The 20,582-nt window shown below is 43.4% G+C and overlaps 1 protein-coding gene across 4 annotated transcripts in view; it reads left to right on the top strand.

Moving 5' to 3' along the window:
* The window catches only part of KCNT2 (potassium sodium-activated channel subfamily T member 2), a 208,484-nt gene that overhangs the window by 111,211 nt on the left and 76,691 nt on the right, over positions 1-20,582 (top strand). For all 4 annotated transcript variants that reach the window (XM_088673737.1, XM_035123140.3, XM_088673736.1 and 1 more), the window contains 3 exons: positions 15,486-15,666; positions 17,795-17,959; positions 18,640-18,776. In XM_088673737.1, coding sequence (XP_088529863.1) covers positions 15,486-15,666; positions 17,795-17,959; positions 18,640-18,776 — 483 coding nt within the window. The remainder of the gene's footprint in view (positions 1-15,485; positions 15,667-17,794; positions 17,960-18,639; positions 18,777-20,582) is intronic.

The following is a 20,582-nucleotide window of genomic DNA, read 5'->3' as shown; positions in this document are numbered from 1 at the left end:
GTCTGAACTACAACACTGTCTTAAAAAGGGCATTCGTTGGAGACAGGTAGAATAAAATGTGCACAAAATTGCACTGCATGCAATTGCAATCTTCCTCCAACAAACTCAAGGGGCATTCAGTCGAATGCTTTGCGAGACAAACGTTTTTGCTCCCGAACACTGCAAACCTGGAAGTGATTGTTCCAGCTTGCAAACGTTTCTCGGAAGCCAAACATCTGTCATGGCTTCCGTAGCTTCCAATTGGCTGCAGGAGCTTCCTGCAGCCAATTGGAAGCCGCGCTTTGGTTCCCAAATGTTTTGGAAGTCGAACGGACTTCCGGAACAGATTCTGTTCGACTTCCGAGGTACGACTGTATATGGTTCACCTTCAGGGTCCCTTCCAACTCTATAATTCTTTGATTCTAGGATGTAATTCTGAAAATGGGGCAAACAGTATATTTAACAATTTTAATGCTGTGAGCATTTTAACAAGCTTCAGACTGAAGGAAGGATTCCACACCCACACAGAGGTGGGGACATCTCTATGCTTGCAGAGTGCAAGCTGTGTTTGGTACTGTGCATCTTCCATCAACTCCTCTTGACAGTAGTAGTAAATGACCCCCTTTCCCTAGCGTTACAGTTGTCGTGTTGTGTTGGCAAAACTGCAGAAAAGTAAAGAGGAATTGTATTCTTTTCCCATGAATCATCGGCCAGGCAGTCAGCTACGCTGCAGTTTCAGAACAGTCTTGGGCAGGAGTAAAAGACAGAGTCCTGTTGATGCTTCTCATTTCCTCCTAAAGCAAGCAGGGCAGGCCATCAGAAATACATCCTTTGGTTTGGAACAGGAATATACATGAAGTGAAAAGAATGAGAAATATAAATGTAGGAGGATACCAGACTTCAAGCTTTGATTTCTACTCTCCCTTTTCCGTGGTGCATAGCAAGCACTCTGAAATAAAAATAGTACCTTGGATAAAGTTCTCTTCTTTAATGACATCCTGGCCAGATTCTATTCTATAGCTTCAAAACGATCAGTGTTTCTAAATACAGATTAAAGTTTATAGCACGGCATTGTTCTTGCTCTGCCAGTGCAAGTTTGCATATGGTGTCAGCAATCAGGATCCTTCCGCTGGTCTTGTGCTGTAATGTAGACATCTAGATCTGCAGATACATCTTAAGGTTCCATGGCGATGGTTTTTCAATTTTAATTGATAACTTGAGTGGCAAGGATGCTGCTTCCCTAAGGCTGTGCCTTATGCTTCTCAAGTAATGTATAAAGGGTGGAGATGATGTGGAAAGTTGACACCAGACCCCAGGAAGTGAATTTTCCCATATAATCAGCTCCTCCCATATGCACAGTCTGAGAGTCATTTGGGGCTCACAGCTGTCCACGGAGGCTCAGGTTAATTCTGGGTCCAGGGCAGCTGTCTACCAGCTCCATATGGTACACCAGCTGAGACCCTACCTGCCTGCACACTGGCTCGCCAGAATGGTACGTGCCCTGGTTATCTCCTGCTTGGACTGCTGCAACACACTCTACGTGAGGCTACCTTTGAAGGTGACTCAGAAACTACAACTAATGCAGAATGTGGCAGCTAGACATATAACACCTGTCCTGAAAGACCTACATTGACTCCTAGTATGCTTCCGAGCACAATTCAAAGTGTTGGTGCTGACCTTTAAAGCTCTAAACAGCCGTGACCTTGTAGACCTGAAGGAACGTCTCCACCTCCATCATCCAGCCCAGACACTGAGGTCCACCTCCAAGGGCCTTCTGGGGTGTCCCTCATGTTGAGAAGTGAGGTTATAGGGTACCAGGCAGAGGGCCTTCGCAGTAGTCATGCCCACCCTGTGGAATACCCTCCCATCAGATGTCAAGGAAATAAACAACTTCCTGACTTTTAGAAGACATCTGAAAGCAGCCCTGCATAGGGGGGGGGGAAGGTAAAAAAGGTAAATTTAAAAAAGGTAAAAGGCAGCGGGTGGCACTGTGGACTAAATCATTGAGCCTCTTGGGCTTGCCGATCGGAAGATTGGTGGTTCGAATCCCCATGATGGGGTGAGCTCCTGTTGCTCTGTCCCAGATCCTGCCAACCAAGCAGTTTGGAAGCACACCAGTGCAAGTAGATTAATAGGTACCACTGTGGCGGGAAGGTAAACGGCGTTTCCATGTGCTCTGGCGTCCGTCACAGTGTTCCATTGCGCCAGAAGTGGTTTAGTCATGCTGCCACATGACCCAGAAAGCTGTCTGTGGATGAACGCTGTCTTCCTTGGCCTGAAAGCGAGATGAACACCGCACCCCATAGTCACCTTTGACTGGATTTAACTTTCCAAGTGTCCTTTCCCTTTTATAGGGAAGTTATTAATGATTGATACTTTATTATTATTTTGTATATGCACCCAGAGTGACTGGGGCAACCCAGTCAGATGGGTGGTGTATAAATAACTTTGTTGCTGTTGCTGTTGTTGTTGTTACATTCACATGTGAAAAGACATGATAAGATCTGGATTTTCAAAAACCTAATAATATAAATATAAATTTTCTTCATATTTTATGTTGCTAACGTTGATATTATATGCAACCATAAGGAAACAGCATTTTGGGTAGCATATGAATCTGCCCTTAGAAGCCTATGCTTGCCTACTTTAGAAGAAAACTGTTGTGCATATACAGCTACATCATCTAGGTCAGGCATCCCCAAACTTCGGCCCTCCAGATGTTCTGGACTACAATTCCCACCTTCCCCGACCACTGGTCCTGTTAGCTAGGGATCATGGGAGTTGTAGGCCAAAACATCTGGAGGGTCGCAATTTGGGGATGCCTGATGTAGGTTTGTGCAAGGGTACAAGTCAGTTAGAGAGCAGGAATCACCAGTGGTTGTGGCATCAAAGCCTAGAGGCGGCTGCAGCTGAGGATAAATCAGTCAGCCAGCTAAGGTCTCAGTCATGTCACACAATTAATTCAGTCATAACAGGCAGAAGATTTTCTTTTAAATGTGTGTGTTTGTGTGCGTGCCCTGATACACACAAACAAGCTATGTGACTAACAGCTATTCCGCTCATGTTGCAAAACATAATTATGTTTTGGTCGAGAGTTTTGCAAAGTGATCATTAGCTTAGCTTGTTTGCTCTGGAAATAATACTGCTTGTTGTCTCTTGTTGCTATCATCATCCCTACTTGCATACTTACTAACTTACTTACTTATTATGATAACTTAATATACTGCCATTCAACAACAACAACAACAACAACAACAAAAATGTACTCAGGGCAATTTGAGTACTCCCTTGTAGTCTGTTTTTTCATAGTTAAATTGTGAGAGGAATAAAGGAAAGCCTCGTGTTTTTAAACGTCGGACGGTAATCTAATCTAATTTTTGTGATGATGTCCAGTGATCACTCTGATTCTGGAAAGAAATAAGCCTTCTTCAGGCCTTCTGGTGAGGGGATAAGTAAACATTCAATGGTTGGTATGCGGACCAGTATGCTAGCTCTGCCTTTAGTGCAGCCATTTCTGTGGAAAATGGCAGTTCTAAAGTGCATGGAGACCCACTATCAGTGCAGAAGTGTCCCCACTTCCGAAGCTCACCCTCCTCACTCACCCTAGTAAGTTAGCATTTAAACCAGTATGCCTAATATTGGCAGTAAAAAACAGTATCTGCATGATTCTGACTGACCTCCTGTGGTTTGAAGGCTTTCCACTTGTTGGGGCTGCCTTTTTGAGTAGCCAGTTGTTGTGAGGAAGTTGCACGTCATGGTTGCAAACATGGCAGGAATGATCAAACCGAATACACACTTCTGGGTTGGGACAGACGGCAACTTTTATTTGGTTATACAGTTGGAAAGCCAGGCTGCCATGGCAGTGGGGCAAGGAGCCAGTCCACATTCCGATTCAACCCTTGCCATTGGAATAGCATTTCCGCCAATTGGTTGGGAAGAACCCAAAACACCTGTGGGAATTGTCCAGTGTTAGATTCCAACGTGGTACAGACCAGGAAAGTAAAAATCTTGCTATAATTGGCAACTCCGGTGCATTTTAATGTGTAGCCATGGCCTCACAGCTCCACAATATGTCATTTTGCAGAGTTTAGTGGTCTTTGCATTGCAGTTCATCACTAACAGATGGAAGACCAAGAGAGCTAGGGCTGTAATGCTAACACCACTTACCTGGGTTTAAGCTCCTCTGAACTCAGTAGGACTTCTGAATAGGCATGTTTAGAATTGAGCTCAATTAAGAACTGAGTTGTGGCACTGTGGGTTAAACCACTGAGCCTAGGGCTTGCTGATCAGAAGGTCGGCGGTTCGAATCCCTGTGACGGGGTGAGCTCCTGTTGCTCAGTCCCAGCTCCTGCCAACCTACCAGTTCGAAAGCACGTCGAAAGTGCAAGAAGATAAATAGGGACCGCTACAGCGGGAAGGTAAACGGCGTTTCCATGTGCTGCTCTGGTTTGCCAGAAGCAGCTTTGTCATGCTGGCCACATGACCTGGAAGCTGTATGCCGGCTTCCTCGGCCAATAACGCGAGATGAGCACCGCAACCCCAGAGTCAGTCACGACTGGGCCTGATGGTCAGGGGTCCCTTTACCTTTTACCTTTAAGAACTGAGTTAGAAAGAGCTGGAACTCATCTCTTTCTGACTACTTTTTGAAGGGCAGTGAGGTGGTTGCGCTGGTGGTCCTTCCCAGCTACATTTAAAATCTTGGATTTCTCTATCGATTTTTAGGGGCAGTTCTCATCTTCCTTCCTTGGGGAGATTATAAATAGCTTCGCGGTTTAAATTAGAAAATGAGCTCTCTGAAGGATGCAGTACTTCTCTCTGCCCTTTTCAGAAATATCTACCACTTTCCTCTTGTCCTCCCTTCCTCAGGGGAGAAAAATGGAGCACAGAGAAATGGATGGAAAGAGGAAAAAACGCCCCAATTTTCACCTTCATAGGGCGACTTACGAGATACACACACACACACACCAAAGATGCATAACATAGTAACAAACAAAGAAGAGATTTGGGCAGCTGTGAGAAGGTGGGGATTTTCAGCCTCCACAAATCGGATGCTCTTCAAGGAGGGTACGCGTTGCATTCAGGCCCCCAGGCATCTCCCACCTCCTTTTGTGGGCAGGGCTATGCCCTGCTTCACTCTGGTTGGTCGTTTCATGGTCACTTGGTCCCTAAAGCCAATGGCTTGGCTTGGGGGGTGGCCATGAAACATTATTTAATCCCTGCACGATGTTTCCTGGACCTCTTTGCCTTTGCACAGCGGATCACCCCCACCCCTTTTATCTGGTGCATTGGCCTTGCTATGGACGTCGTTTGTCGCCTATTTTGCAATGGGGGCCTGGTAGGTTTTTTTCCCATCTGGCAGATTGGCAGAGCCATTTGGTTTTCGCCTACCGCGTAGCAATCATCACAGCTTTGTACGGTTTGGCAGTTAGGCATTGGATCAGCAATGTGTGGGGAGGGGAGCTGCTGCCATCACCTGCCCCTCCAAGCTCAAGAGTATTCCGTTAAAGGAATCAGGAGTTGGCCTGGGTCTTACCCAAAACCCCGCAGTAGGGGCTAGGGCCATACCAGGACCGGGGGTGAGCTCGAGTCGGTACACATTGGCGGGGCTCCCTCTGGGGGTGTTTCACCCTTTTATAAGATTCCCCATGATGCAGGTGGGAGTCTGATATACAGTGGTGCCTCGACTTACAAATTTAATCCGTTCCGAAGGCACTTTCATAGGTCGAAAAATTCGCAAGTCGAAAACCGCCATTGGAAACTCGATTTCCCATAGGAATGCATTGGAAACGGAAAAATTCGTAAGTCGAAGCAATCCCATCTTAAAAATTCGTAAGTCGAAAAAACCCTATCTAAAACTGCCGCGGTTTCCGTTCGGATGTCGAATAATTTGTAAGCGTGTGGCCATTTGCCCCATTCGTAAGTCGAAAAATTTGGTTGTTGAAGTCGTTCATAAGTCGAGGTACCACTGTAGCTTGGATGATTCCAATGCCTAAGCCAATACCACTCACATTCTGTATTCAATAACGTCGTGGCCTAAATTTTGCCCAGTAACTTAAACTAAAATCCCATGTCACTGTGCCTTCATTTTTTGGGGATGGTTGGAGGTCTCGAAGCACAACTGCCTCATAGGAGCAAGACCTACTGAGAAGAGTTGCTGTGCTCATTAGGCCTGCCTCCCCAGAGCAGGCCCTGCGTCTTCTAATAAAGAATTAACTTCACATACGCAGTGTGATTTATTGCTGGCTGGCTCCCTGACACCTCCTATTCAAAGAAGCTCTCATCTCCACCTGTGCTGCTATCTGCATATGTGCAGCCACTGTCTCGAACATACACCCTCAGCTTAAGTGCAGCGTGTGTTTTCATATCCAATGGAACCTGGTTTAAGGAGAAATGCATCAAACAGAAGGATTTCTCAAAAAACTACAGAATGCACATGGATGGTGTCTAACGGCATGTGCACTCGGCTTCAAACACCGGTGGAGGAAGCACACTGGAGCTGGAGTAAACACTAATGTGTACATGGCCTTTGCACCAGGACGAAGAGCTGACCAATCCTATAGCAACAAACAGATGTGACAGCTGCACACCAAGTCCACAAATCTGGATAACAGTTGCTTGTGACCGTCTCCTCTGAAAAACTATCAAGTTTTCCACAAGTTGCTTTCATCAGGACTAAATTTAGCTGGATCATATTCAATCACTGCACTAACAATCTAAACAAAAGCCAAGGGCTGGATTAACAGCCTGTCCATTGAAGCTGTGACTGGATGATTCACACTGAAATAGACCCTTGTCTGACACAGCAAAGAGATTGAACAGTCACAGTGAAGGCTGTCACCGATATCCCTTATCTTGAGGACGTTCTCCAAATTGCAGGGCTCGAGTGCCCAACAGAACGTTGCGGATGTTCTTTTTATCAGAACATCTCCCGGGCTAGAGAACATTTTGCAAGTGCGGCGTCTTTTATTTTTGTACGTTTCAGACCTGGAGTGCCAAGTGTGGAGAGCTGCATGGGATGCAGTAGAAATTGCTCCTTGTTTCCCATCACTCTAACTTTCAGATAAGCATTTTCAATATCAAGATATTTCATAGATCGCTGTTAGCTTTGAAGATCTCCACTTAAGGAAGAGTGGTTGTGAGTAATTTCATCAGTGAAGAGATCATTTGTCCAAGCTCTGAGGATGAGAGAAAACTTGGCTATCATCTGAAGGCAATCACTGAACATCCAGGTTCCCCGAAGCAAGAAAACGATTTTGCCATCTTCCTTAATATGCTTAGTAACAGATATTGAAGAAGGCTTTGTGGGAACAGCACTTTGTGTGTTCAGACCCAGAGACCTCCCCCCTAAATAAATTCACACTTGACTCAAATTTTAGTTTTGCTTTTTGGCAGAATTTAGGCCAAATTATTGATAACAGAAAGTGAGTGGTTGCATAGGCTCTGGTTCGACTAGCTCCCGGCACCCTTGCAGGCAGCGCTCACCCAGGACACCAGCATAGGTCAGCCAAGGGTGAACACCTGGATAGGCGAAAAGCTGGGAACAGACTACGTTCACCACCCAGATGTCCCCCTGGACTCAGGCACGGGTGCATTTTCCCTGATGAGCCCCAGTTCCCCCCAGCTGGGGGGCTGGGAGGGATACACGCCCAGGGCCTAAGCCAAGGTCTTCCTACATTTGGAAGTTTAATAAAGTTGTGGCCTAATTTTAATTCCATATGACATTGTCAGAGTCTTTATTCCTTCCTTATGATCCCTGGGGGCTGGGGCTGTCACCACCTGGTCATGCAAATGAATGATAAGGACTCATTTCAGACGTGCTCCCTTTCCCACACTAGTCTACATGTGCTGAAATGAAAGGGTGGGCTTGCAATTCACAGACATGGTTCAGTCTTCATCACACAAAGATGATCAAATATGATCCAGTTGTTTCTGTATGTGGGATGTGCACGTGATTTTTCCAGTTTCCCATAATCCTTATGCCTTTCTCTTTTTGGTGGAAGAGAGGTAGAAATGAGACAAATTAGAGCTGCAGAAATATGTTTGTACGTATGGGTCATGCCACAGAGCTCTTGCAAATTTTAATACTCATGTAAAAAAGGGGGTTTCAAAAAGCAATAGCTTACATGATAAGCAATCCAGCCACCACAGTCTCGCTCAGCTTCCTATGAATGGGAACATTTGATCCCAAGGCCTGAACTCATATCCCATTGTAAACTGACTGTTACTAGGAGAGGCAACCAGTTCTGGAACAGAATTCTGAATTCTTTTACTCATGTAGGAATAGAGACCACAATTTGGGAATGTTCTCAGCAGGCAAAAGAAGAAATGTCACCTTCCAGAAGTCTCTGTATCAATTAAAACCAAGTAGTGCAAGAGGAAAACCTGTGTGTGTGTGTGTGTGTGTGTGTGTATGAGAGAGAGAGAGAGAGAGAGAGAGAGAGAGAGAGAGAGAGAGAGAGAGAGAGAGAGAGAGAGATCTTATTGTAAGCCAAACTATAGCTTACAGGAAGACATGAGATAGAACATAGGTTAGGAGATAGTTTGTGGAGCTTCTAATGAAAGGTATATTGTTAGTCCAGATCATGGGATGCACATTTTGTTTGTTCCCTCATGGTCCCTGGAGTCTTGAGTATCCTACCACCACAAACTTATTTGCTTAGCTATATGTCAGCGGAAACTGGTGTCCAGGACTTTGACTAAAATATTTATTTACTCTTGAAGCCAAAGCACACTGTGCTCATGTGTAGAAATGTGTTTTCCATTCTGAGCTTCGGAAGAACTTCGAGGGGAAATAATGTTAGTTTTGCATTGTTTCCAATCATTACGAGCTGCACAAAACTTATTTTCTGATCCAGGTAATTCTCTCATCATCTGCTCCTGCCAATAGAAACAAAGAGTATTTGTGTTGACACATGTCTGTTAGACCTTTTGGATCGTCATAAAGCATCACTAGAAATTGGTTCAGAACCATTCAGTATGGCATTTGCAGGTGTGGCAATTTCTTCTGAAAGCATCTTTTACTCAAGTGACCTTTTTTAATAACTTTTGTAAGCAGGCAGTACATTCTGATTCGGCTATGTTCTTATTTTCTGTCTCTGTGGCATTCCTTTTCTCGCTCTGAGTTGCACATTTCATAGAATGGTAGAGTTGGCAGGGACCACGAGAGCCATCGTGTCCAACCCCCTGCAATGCAGGAATATTTTGCCCAATGTGGGCCTTGAGCCCATGACCCTTGACATTCAGAGTCTCATGCTTTACTGCAGAGATTTAGTAAGCCTTCTAGTTTTAACGCCCTCCCCCTTTGTCTTATTTCCTGTCATTGAGGAAGAACTCCAATTTCTCTCCCCCCCCCAATACGTTTTTTTAATCTTACACTTAGGAAAGATGTACTTGCAAAAGAAAAAGATTGGCAAGAGGTTTGGAGTCAATACAGAATGAAAATACCTCTTTACGGGAACTAGATAAAGATTTCGGTAAATAATGACTCAATGCTCCAAAGTTCAGGTAGTTTGTGAATGTGATTATTTTAAGAGGTTATTGGTATCATTCTTCCCTCTTCCCCTTCTGGGTGATAACTGCAGTTCTGTTGGATTTTTTTGCCCTTGCCTTAGGGGACAAAGGTTACTATAACACTGAGTTAAATCTTCTCTCTTTCCAGGACATCTATATTCCTAGCAGCATAATAATAATAATAATAATAATAATAATAATAATAATAATAAACAGGAAAGAACAGTATACAGACTTGAGTTATCATTTCAATCTTTTTATCTACTGTGATTTAGTTAAAGCAGCTTACATATATCAATAACAAGATGGTACATACCCACAGGCTCACAATCTAACAGACTGAATGCAAGAGGAAAAGGAATTGGGAGGGAGGAGGAAAACAGCAAACCCAAACACCAATTCTACAGCTACAGTGGTCCCTTATCAACCAACTGTAATGGAAAAGAGAGGAGAAACCAAAAGTTGCTATTCACTCAGCAGAGCTTATGGGAAGCCCTATAGTTCCATCTCTCACTCTGCTATATTTTGTTGGAACTTGAGCCATAATTTTGAATAACCAATTTTTAAATTTCTGCACATGCTCCTGAGAGCCATGCTACATGTATAACACATTACATGGGGAAGCTGCAGGCTTTTTTCTGAGCACATGTTTCTTGCTGCTCTTTCAGTTCCCAAAACCTTTAAGGGAAAATCAGCTACAAGAGACAACGGAAGTGTGTGTGTGAATTTGCTAGCAGCTCACCCTTGCCTATGAATATGGGCAGCTGGTGGCTGTACATGAAAGTACCATTACTAACGCCAACTAGGGAGTTGTCTCTTGGATACGATCAGGAGGATTCCCAGAGGAAGAAGACAGAAATGTCACCAGAGCCATTTGGAACTCTGCCCACATTAAATAAATAAAAAAAAGCCTTGTTTACAGCCCTACTTCTGAGGTAATGTTTGCATTGGCTGTTATTTGGGTACAAACAGAAAGACTTCCCCATTCTGTCTTAAACATTCAAGAAGGTTCCTTTCAAGATCATGAAATGAAATGCAATACTCTAGAGTTTTCTTGTCATGGTGCCCTCAAATTCCATAGGCCATAGAATCCTGGACCATCAAAGCCTTTTTTCTTTTCTTTATAAAACACAAATACTTTGCTGAATTTATAGAAATCACAACCTTATTTTGGGGGTTGCTACATTAGTTTCCAAACTGTTGGCACTTAACTCCCCAAGTCTGTTATTGTTGTTTAGTCATTTAGTGTCTGTCTCTTCATGACCCCATGGACCAGAGCACACCAGGCACTCCTGTTTTCCACTGCCTCCCACAGTTTGGTCAAACTCATGTTAGTAGCTTCGAGAACACTGTCCAACCACCTCGTCCTCTGTTGTCCCCTTCTCCTTGTGCCCTCAATCTTTCCCAACATCAGGGTCTTTTCCATGGAGTCTTCTCTTCTCATGAGACGGCTAAAGTATTGGAGCCTCAGCTTCAGGATCTGTCAAGTTTGTTATTAGGTGGAATAATTTCTAGACATTATCTAAAAATCAGATTAAATAGTAGTAATCTACAGGCAACCCGGGTCTTCATCACATTATGCCGGTGATGTAGGAAAGTTCCATTGCAAGATCCCATTCTCCTCAGACGAGTGTCTATATGTCGGAATGACACAGCAGGGCCACTTGCACAGATCCCTTCACCTTAATTTCACCTTCTTTCACGGGGACGTGGGTGGCGCTGTGGTCTAAACCACTGAGCCTCTTTGGCTTGCCGATCCCTGCGACGGAGTGAGCTCCCTTTGCTCTGTCCCAGCTCTTGCCACCCTAGCAGTTCGAAAGCATGCCAGTGCAAGTAGATAAATAGGTAGCGATGGTGGCAGGAAGGTAAACAGTATTTCCGTGCACTCTGGTTTCCATCACGGTGTTTCATTGCCCCAGAAGCAGTTTAGTCCTGCTGGCCACATGACCTGGAAAGCTTTCTGTGGACAGACGCCGGCTCCCTCGGCCTGAAAGCGAGATGAGCGTCGCAGCCCCCTTTGACTGGACTTAACCATCCAGGGATCCTTTACCTTTTACCTTTCACAGTAGGGTTTTCTGCAGGTGTGACCCATGTGTTTGTCCTTATGGTGTTGTATGAGTTTGGCTCAGGTTAAGTGGTTTCTTTGGCGATTAGGTAACATGAGCCAGTCCCTCAGCGACATTTTCATTGCATTCCCTAGTTTCTCACTTCCTCTCTCCCTCTCTTTTCAGACCTCTTACTTCACTACAGTTTTCTTCTCTTCAACCACTGCCTAATCTGATACTGGTTTGTAACTAGGATTATAGAAATACCCACAGTCGTCGTCGTCCCCCCCCCCCCGGTTTAAATCTGCAATCCTAACCCCTCTTACCTAGGAGTACGCTCCACTGAATTTAAGAGGACTTACATATAATGAAAACAAAATAAAAAATAAAAATAAAAATTCCTTCCAGTAGCACCTTAGAGACCAACTAAGTTTGTCATAGGTATGAGCTTTCGTGTGCATGCACACTTCTTCAGATACACTGAAACATAAGTCACCAGACCCTTACACCAGTGTATCTGAAGAAGTGTGCATGCACATGAAAGCTCATACCTATGACAAACTTAGTTGGTCTCTAAGGTGCTACTGGAAGGAATTTTATTTTTTATTTTTTGTTTTGTTTTGACTACATCAGACCAACATGGCTACCTACCTGTTACATATAATGATTAAGCTTACCAGTTAGTTTCTCTTGGCTGTCACAAAATTGGTTAAGAAGCTCTCATTCCCTCTGAGCCAGGGCTTTTTTTTTGAGCCAGAACTCACCGCAACTCAGTTCTGGCACCTCTCTGGTGGGCTCTGTTTCCCCTCTAAGAGAACAAGGAAGGTGTTCATGGTGAGTTCCAGCACCTCTTTTTCTAGAAAAATAGCACCGATGGTAGCTTAGCATAACTCCCCCCCCCCCCAAGCTGCGGCACTGAAAGAGTTTATCCTACAGTATACTGAGACCATCTATCTTGGGATATACAAAAGAATAAATCTGCTTCAGCCATAGCCTGCTAACATTTATGAAAAGTCCTGATAACTTTGCCTAAGGTCAATTGAGTCTGAATTGGGTATATTCACAGCCCAGAGAGAACCTGGCAGTCATGGTCTTCTGAAATTTATGAAAAGACCTGTTAACTCTGCCCAAGGTCAATCTGAGTGTAATGGGCGCATCCACAGCTGAGAGAGAATATGGCAGAACACTGAGCATAAATTGTTTTTTGGGGGGGAAAGAACAATTAAAAAATGAGCATAAATTAGTATTATTGAGGAAATGACAACAAAAGAAGTATTTCTGCCATAGGTATCAAACCTTGACTTGTCTCCAGAATTGCTTATGTAAATGTTGGGATATGGTATAAATGCAAGCCTTTTGATCCAAGTTTGCCATGCTTGAATTCCCTTCCAATAAATGGACTTCCTGGGGATAAGATGGGGAGACGGGTGGGAATATGAAGTATGCTGCAGGCTTGAATGAATTTCTATATACACACACTAGAATCTGAATACTGCCTAATTTTATGCTGTGGGCAAAGTCAGTGAGCCATCATAATCTTGATCAGACATAAGCTGCCTCTTGGTAGTGCATTGCATATTTCCAATCCAAACAGCATTCAGTGAACAAATCCTGCGTGCTCGGGAAAATGTTTCCTGCTGAAATAGTACCATCAAGACTGCATGTGGCGGTCCCATTATTTGGATGTGGTCTTTCTGTGTCTGTTGCTACCTGATCCTTTAACACAGTGCTTCCCAAAGTGGGTGATACCACCCCCTGGGGGACACTGGAAGGATCCAGGGAGGCAGTAGTAGACTTGGGTGCAATGGGGGGAGTGGTTTAGACCACAGCACCACCCATCTTTACCTTTACCTTTACCATTAACAGAAGATGCTTGGGATTGAACATTGGTCCTTCTGCATGAAACATGCATGCTCTCCCTGAATTATAGTCTGTCTGCACAACATATGCCATATGTATAACATATAGGACTGATCCATATGCCATGGAGAGCAGAACACCATATGCCAGTATTATTACTGGTAAAATTACATTTCTTTGTAAGGATTTCTTACAAGATCTCTCCTCTTTGCCAGAGGGGAGACTTTGCGGACGGGATCCGCTTTCCGCACTAAGTAGGGGGTCGTGTTTCGGCCCCCTGCTACAACCTATCCACACTGCCGCGCCCAGCCTCTGGCTGGCCAATATGGTTTTCCTGCATTTAAGGCGGCGTGGCAGCATTCAAATCCTCTTTGTGCTGCTGCATCCCATCGGATCTCCCGCCCACCCTCCCTCCCTTTAGGTCTCTCCTTTTGTGTGTTTGGTTTGACCTTGCTATGGACTTTGGTTGGTTGCCTTGGTTGCCCAAGGGGCCTGGTAGGAGTTTTTTTTTTAAATCCATTTGGCTAATTGGCACCAGCCTCTTGGTTTTTCCGCCTACCTCATAGCAATTCGTCACAACTTTGGTATTGGCTTTTAGGCATTGGAATATGGAGTTGTCTGGTGTGTATGAGGACTGGTTGTGGCCATCATCCAACCCTCCTCTTCTAGGGAGTATCCCATTAAAGGGATCTGGCGGTTGTGGACCCCGTCCGATGCCCTGCTGGTGGCTAGGGCCATGGCATGACCCCCGGTGACATCAGGGGAAGCTTCCAGTTGTATTTGCATCAACAGGCTCCTCCCAGTGGGTGTTAACCTTATATGACTCCCTGCTGAGCGGAGGGAGTCATGCTTGCTTGTGTGTCCAATGCCTAAGCCAATACCTCTCACTTGCTCTAACCAATAAAGTTGTGGCCTTATTTTACCCATTAACTTAAATTCATGTGTCACTGGCATCTTTATTTCTCGCGGGGTGGGGGGTGGGGTGGGTCCTTGAACCGCAAGCACATGTGCGTCACCCAGCAAGCATAATGGCTTGCTTGTACGAAACAATTCTCTGCAGAGCTTTCATATCACCTCTTAACCCTTTTCTTACAGAAGCAGTTTGTTCATTTAGCCACAAGTCATTGTGATTCCCCTTTGGGTAGTGTGTTATTATACATGTGTATCAGTCCTTTTGCATATTCATCTTAATACATGAAATTCACTAACAGTTGCAGTGTCAAAGTTAGGTAATTCAAATAAAGTTCATTTGAAGAATTTATTTCCATTTATTGTGTATGCAGCACCTGATGTTCTCTACTTTAAGCATAAATACAGCATGTAGAACCTAGGAATGAGGCAAGTTGGCTAATTGCATTTGCTTGTCAAATCCATATCCATGCCCATTCTGTGTCCAAGTTTAAAAGCCCTGGCAGCTAGTCTTCAGAACCTGGTAATTTTTACTCACCTGGTAATTTTCACTCACCTGGTCTTGCCACTGGGACCACACAATCCTACCTAAGTGAACAAGGGACATAAGCTGATAATAATAGCATTTCTTCTCTGCACAGTCAAATTCACAGCGTTGATTAACAAAATATGGTCGTTTAAATCCCTAAACATGGCTGTAATGCAACAAGTTCTCCATGCAATTTCTCTAACAGAAAATATCAGGAATGGGGGAGAAAATTGTACAACTTTTATTTCAGCTGCTTAGCAGATCCTAGCGATTCTAATGTGTCTATCAGCTTTTGAGATAAAGGGGTAAAAGGAAAATGTGTTAATATTGAAATACATGAGTTTTAAAGACACCCAGAACTCACTTTTAAAGAACACACAGAACATGAATCCGTCCTGCAAAATACTGACATTCTGGAGCAGTTCCTGGCTACAAGTTCTTCTAATAGCCAGGAGGGGTAGAAAAGGAAAGGAGGAACCAAAGTTTTCTGCCATGTTTGTGAATTGTGAAATATTATTATGTTGACAACAAGTGTATTTCGATGTGTGCCAAGTTCGATGCTTGATCCCCTTCCGAGCATAATTATCCTAGTATGTATTTACCCCTAGTTACAGGTGTTGTTTTTGTTTTTATTCATTCTTTTCTTTACATAGTATTTGTGGAATTCAACATCTGGAACGAGCAGGAAACAAGCTGACACTCTTTGACTCCCTTTATTTCTGCATAGTGACATTTTCCACTGTGGGCTTTGGGGATGTTACTCCCAAGATCTGGCCTTCAAAACTGCTCGTTGTCATTATGATCTGTGTTGCCCTTGTGGTGTTGCCAATACAGGTAATTTTCCTCCTCATTATAAAAAGGGGTGGGGTAAATAGGGATGCATTGTTAAAACTGAAATGTCCATTTCACACCATCTTTTCAAAATAGCCATATACGTACTCTTCCATTTACGTACAAAGCATCAGTTTTTCTGGTGTTTCCTATTTACTGAAGAAGGTTTCTGTTGACATTGAAACAAGCACTGAATACATATTTCACATCTGCGTGGGATGACTGAGCTTTGGTCTTTGTTCTAGTGAAGCATCTACGGATGTATGCAACTAAATCATATTCCATGCAGCCCCCTTGAAATCAATAAATTACCTATCATGCCCACTGATTTCACTTGGTCTACTCTGAGTGTACCTTGGCTAGTTAAATCCCTAGATCCTATACCTTACTTTTGGAGGAAATTAATTGCTGTTACTGAGAGGTATTTAATGAATTAAAATGTATTTAACTTGTATTCTGTATTTCTTGGTTTTTTTGTTGGTTTTTGTTTAAGAGAGACTGGACGGGGAACCAAAAATACCTATTTCAGAAGCAGAATGTGTATTTGTGTGTGTTGCTGATTCCTCGCTCACTCCTCACTCCTAACCTGAAACCCCACCCCACTCACACACTCACTTCCTTTTTTATTTATTTATTTATTTATTTTGCAAACACATCTCTGGTCGGTTTCAATTTCCATCCAGATCTTTATTGCTTAGCCGAAGGCATCAAGAGTCATTCGACAATGGCAGTAAAAATGTGGAATGTGATTAAAACATAAACTCATTGCATCCACACAGAATGATGCACTGAGCTCAGAAATTTGATACTGATTGTAAACAGTTATTTTTTTTTTTAAAAAAAACTTCAATAGGGTTGCAATGTTCAATGTTTATTTCATCTTTAACATAAAATGCAGGTATAATATTCCCCACTCCGCACAAGACTGGGGGAATGGGAGCTGTCAACCACAGTCAACCAATTAATTACTTTTATTCATGTAGGATATTTGTTGGCTATTCTTCAGCAAAAGCTCTCAAATCAGCTTACAGTAATGAAGGCAATAAAATGGTTTGAGGGATTCTTTGAGGGAAGCCATGACTGTTTAAAGTGGTATGATACTGCTTTAACTGTATTGTGCAATTGTAGCCTTTGAACCAATAAGGAGTTCACTGTGTGTTTCTGCACACAAGGCACAAACACATGAAGTCGCGCTGCCAGTCATTGCAAGTTATAAACCCCGGGCATTTTGATGGTTGTCCTTGTTGATGATATTTGCTCAATGATGAGGATTTGTTCAGTACAGTTGTACCTTGGATCCCAAACGGCTTGATACTTGGACGTCTTGGCTCCCAAACGCCAGAAACCCGGAAGTGAGTGTTCCAGTTTGCGAACGTTCTTCGGAACCCAAACGTCCGACGGGGCTTCTGCGGCTTCCAATTGGAAGCTGCGCTTTGGTTTCCGAACATTTCGAAAGTCGGACGGACTTCCGGAACAGATTTCATTCGACTTCCATGGCACTACTGTATTAGAAACCCATAACAGCATAATAAACTCCTGGCATCATTTGCAGTTCTTTATGATTTAGCCTTGGGCAAGCATGCACACTGTGCTCTGTGGCTCAAGACATTTCACCCCACAATCTTGCCTCTCCTATCAGAGCCGCTCTTCACATTTGGAAACATATCTTTCATTTCAAGGATTGTATTTCTTCAGAATGCAGTCGGAAAACCGTATCAAAAATTCTGGCTTTCCAAATGCAAGTAGATTAGGCTATTGCCCAATCCTCTGCCCGAAGTCCTACCTTTGCATAACTTAGAAGCTTGACTGTGAAGGGAGCCTATAAACCCGTGGTTTTGGATTTGCTTTTTGCTTTCTCATAACACATATATTATAACTCTTGCTGACAGTTCTTCCATGCATGACTATCATTCACTGAGTGCTGAAATCAATGTGTGATTCGCATATGTGAATGAGCCATAAATCATGAGATTAAAATACCACAAATAAAAGTTTCTAGGCAACTGGACCATAAGGTCTCGCTGTGTCTGCTCTGTTGGCTCCAGGGGATCTACATATTTGACATTTGCATTGAAATATACATAAATCACTCTTACCTTTCCATTTTTTCCCATATTTTTTTTTTTTGCAGTTTGAACAGCTCGCTTATTTGTGGATGGAAAGACAAAAATCAGGTGGAAATTATAGTCGACACAGAGCTCAGACAGAAAAACATGTGGTGCTGTGTGTCAGTTCTCTTAAGATTGACCTGCTCATGGATTTCCTAAACGAATTCTATGCTCATCCTAGGCTACAGGTAATCCAAGCAGATCAGAATATCAGTTGAGGCAGAAATCTCCTGCAGACTATCTTCTAAAACATTTAGTTCAGGCATGACTTGAAATGTTCATCTTGGCCAGCTTCACTAGACCAGCAGCTTTAGGTAAATCAAAAGTCAAGCAGCATTGATGAAAAGCTATGTTGTCCCAGATGTTCAAAACCGATAGAGCACCCAACATTTCCTCTTGTTGGGGTTTCTGGAGCTTGTTTAGCGCCCATACCGATTTCTATTTTTATTTTGGAATGATGAGACGTCTGGAAACATGTAAAACTCATGTTTTCTTCTGCAGAACCACAGATTGTTTTCCATGGCATGCAATGCTTAAAAAAACACAACACTTTGCTTTGGGAAGTGATTTGAATTCATCACAGCGTGGTGCATAGCTTTCTACTTTCATATCTTGCTGGGCAGCTTTAGCATCAGTGAAATCGCTGTGGAACTAAATAGCATGGGAACATTTCCTTTCGTTTCCTTTTTTTTTAAAGAGAACCTGAAAGTTAAAATAAATTACCTGTCATAAATGTTCCTTTCCCACCACCCGATTTTTCTCTACTAAAAGCTTTAAAAAACAAAACAGTGTTCCACTGACAAAAAATATATCCACATAGCATTCTCTTTTGCTCTTCCTCTGTTCCTTCTCACCTGTGTTTTTGCAGGACTACTATGTTGTCATATTATGCCCCACTGAGATGGATGCTCAGGTTCGAAGAGTGCTCCAGATTCCAATGTGGTCCCAAAGAGTTATCTATCTTCAAGGTTCTGCGCTGAAGGATCAGGATCTGCTAAGAGCTAAGTAGGTCAAAAATATTGGTGCTATTATTTATTTATCCCCCCCCCTTCCTTTGCAGTTTGTTACATTATTTTTATCTTCATTAATAACTGCTACAGGCAAAATGGAAGGCAGGAGTTGCTTGAAATCTTACATCGTTTGGGATAGCCATTTCTCCTAACAGTGTCAAAAAACCATGCTTGTAATTCTAAGGATTAGCAAATCAGTTTTGAATTTTACTGGTCCAAAATTTCTCTGGACTTTCTTTTTATTTTCTCTGTATTCTTGTTGTATTTTGCTTTCAAAACTGTTTCTGTGGGTCTATACAGTGGAACCTCGGGTTAAGGACGTAATCCATGACGGAGGCACGTCCACAACCCACAGCGTTCATATCCCGCAGTGCTGCGTCTGCACACGCGCGTGACGCAATTTGGCACTTCTGCGCATGCACGAAGCACGATTTAGCGCTTCGCATGCACAAGCGGCAAAACCCGGAAGTCACCCTTTCCAGTACTTACGGGTTTCCCAGGGTACGCAATCTGAAAACACGTAACCCGAAGCGTCTGTAACCTGAGGTACCACTGTATATAATTAGTTAATTTGGTTTCATCTGAATTAGTGGAATTGCCTTAGGGAAAGTACACCTGTACTCTGCACAGGCAAACCTGAGTTTACCACTGAATAGCGAGCTGTGGTGCTGTGGGTTAAACCCCAGAGCCTAGGGCTTGCTGATCGGAAGGTCGGCGGTTCAAATCCCCGCAACGGGGTGAGCTCCCGTTGCTCGGTCCCTGCTCTTGCCAACCTAGCAGTTTGAAAGCACGCAGTACAAGTAGATAAATAGGTACCGCTCTGGCGGGAAGGTAAACGCCGTTTCTGTGTGCTTAGTCATGCTGGCCACATGACCTGGAAGCTGTCTGCGGACAAACGCCAGCTCCCTCGGCCTATAGAGCAAGATGAGCGCCGCAATCCCAGAGTCGTCCATGACTGGAGCTAACGCTCAGGGGTCCCTTTACCTTTACCTTTACCTTTAGCAAACTGCCAGCCGTCACGACTCCCTAACATGTAGTGCCTGTATAATAAACATATTTATCACATTCACACTAAAATACCTTGAGTGTGATTTCATCTTTGGTGATGAGGGTCAAAGAAGACTGACATCCCACAGTGCTGCTAATACATTGAAGGTGGATGGGGTTAGTTTTCCTTGAGAACAGAATGACAATAACAAAAAGAGTGGTACCTTGGTTTTGGAATGCTTTGGTACTCAAACAACTTGGAATCCAAACACTGCAATCCTGAAAATAAATGTTCGGGTTTGCAAACTTTATTCGGAAGCTGAACATGCTCCGGTTTGAGTGCTACGCTTCTGGTTTGAGTGTTACGCTGAGGACTCTTTCTGTTTTTGCTATTTATTTTTGTTTTTGGTTTTGCGGCTCTTTTTTTGTTTTGTTTTGTTTTTGTGACTATGTGCAACCCAGTTCAGCTAGTGATTGATTGATTGATTGTGTGACCGCAGTAAATTGTTTATTGCTTTCATTTTATGCATCAGTGGTCTCATTAGATAGTAAAATTCATGTTAAATTGCTGTTTTAGGGTTTGTTTTTTAAGTCTGGAATGTATTAATCCTTTTTGCATTACTTTCTATGGGAAAGGTGCACCTTGGTTTTGGAACGCTTTGTTTCTTGGAACGGGCTTCCGGAACGGATTAAGTTTGAGAACCAAGGTACCACTGTAGGTGGGGAAGTTGGGAGTCCAAAAGACCACAGGTTCCCATTCCTGCTCTATGTTCTTACCTGGGAATACCATTGAAAACAGTGGTGCTTACTCTTG

This window comes from Zootoca vivipara, chromosome 7 (assembly GCF_965207765.1).
Source record: "Zootoca vivipara chromosome 7, rZooViv2.hap1.1, whole genome shotgun sequence".
Taxonomy (NCBI): domain Eukaryota; kingdom Metazoa; phylum Chordata; class Lepidosauria; order Squamata; family Lacertidae; genus Zootoca; species Zootoca vivipara.
The sequence above is the reverse complement of the archived record's forward strand: the minus strand, read 5'-3'. Positions and strand labels throughout refer to the sequence as shown.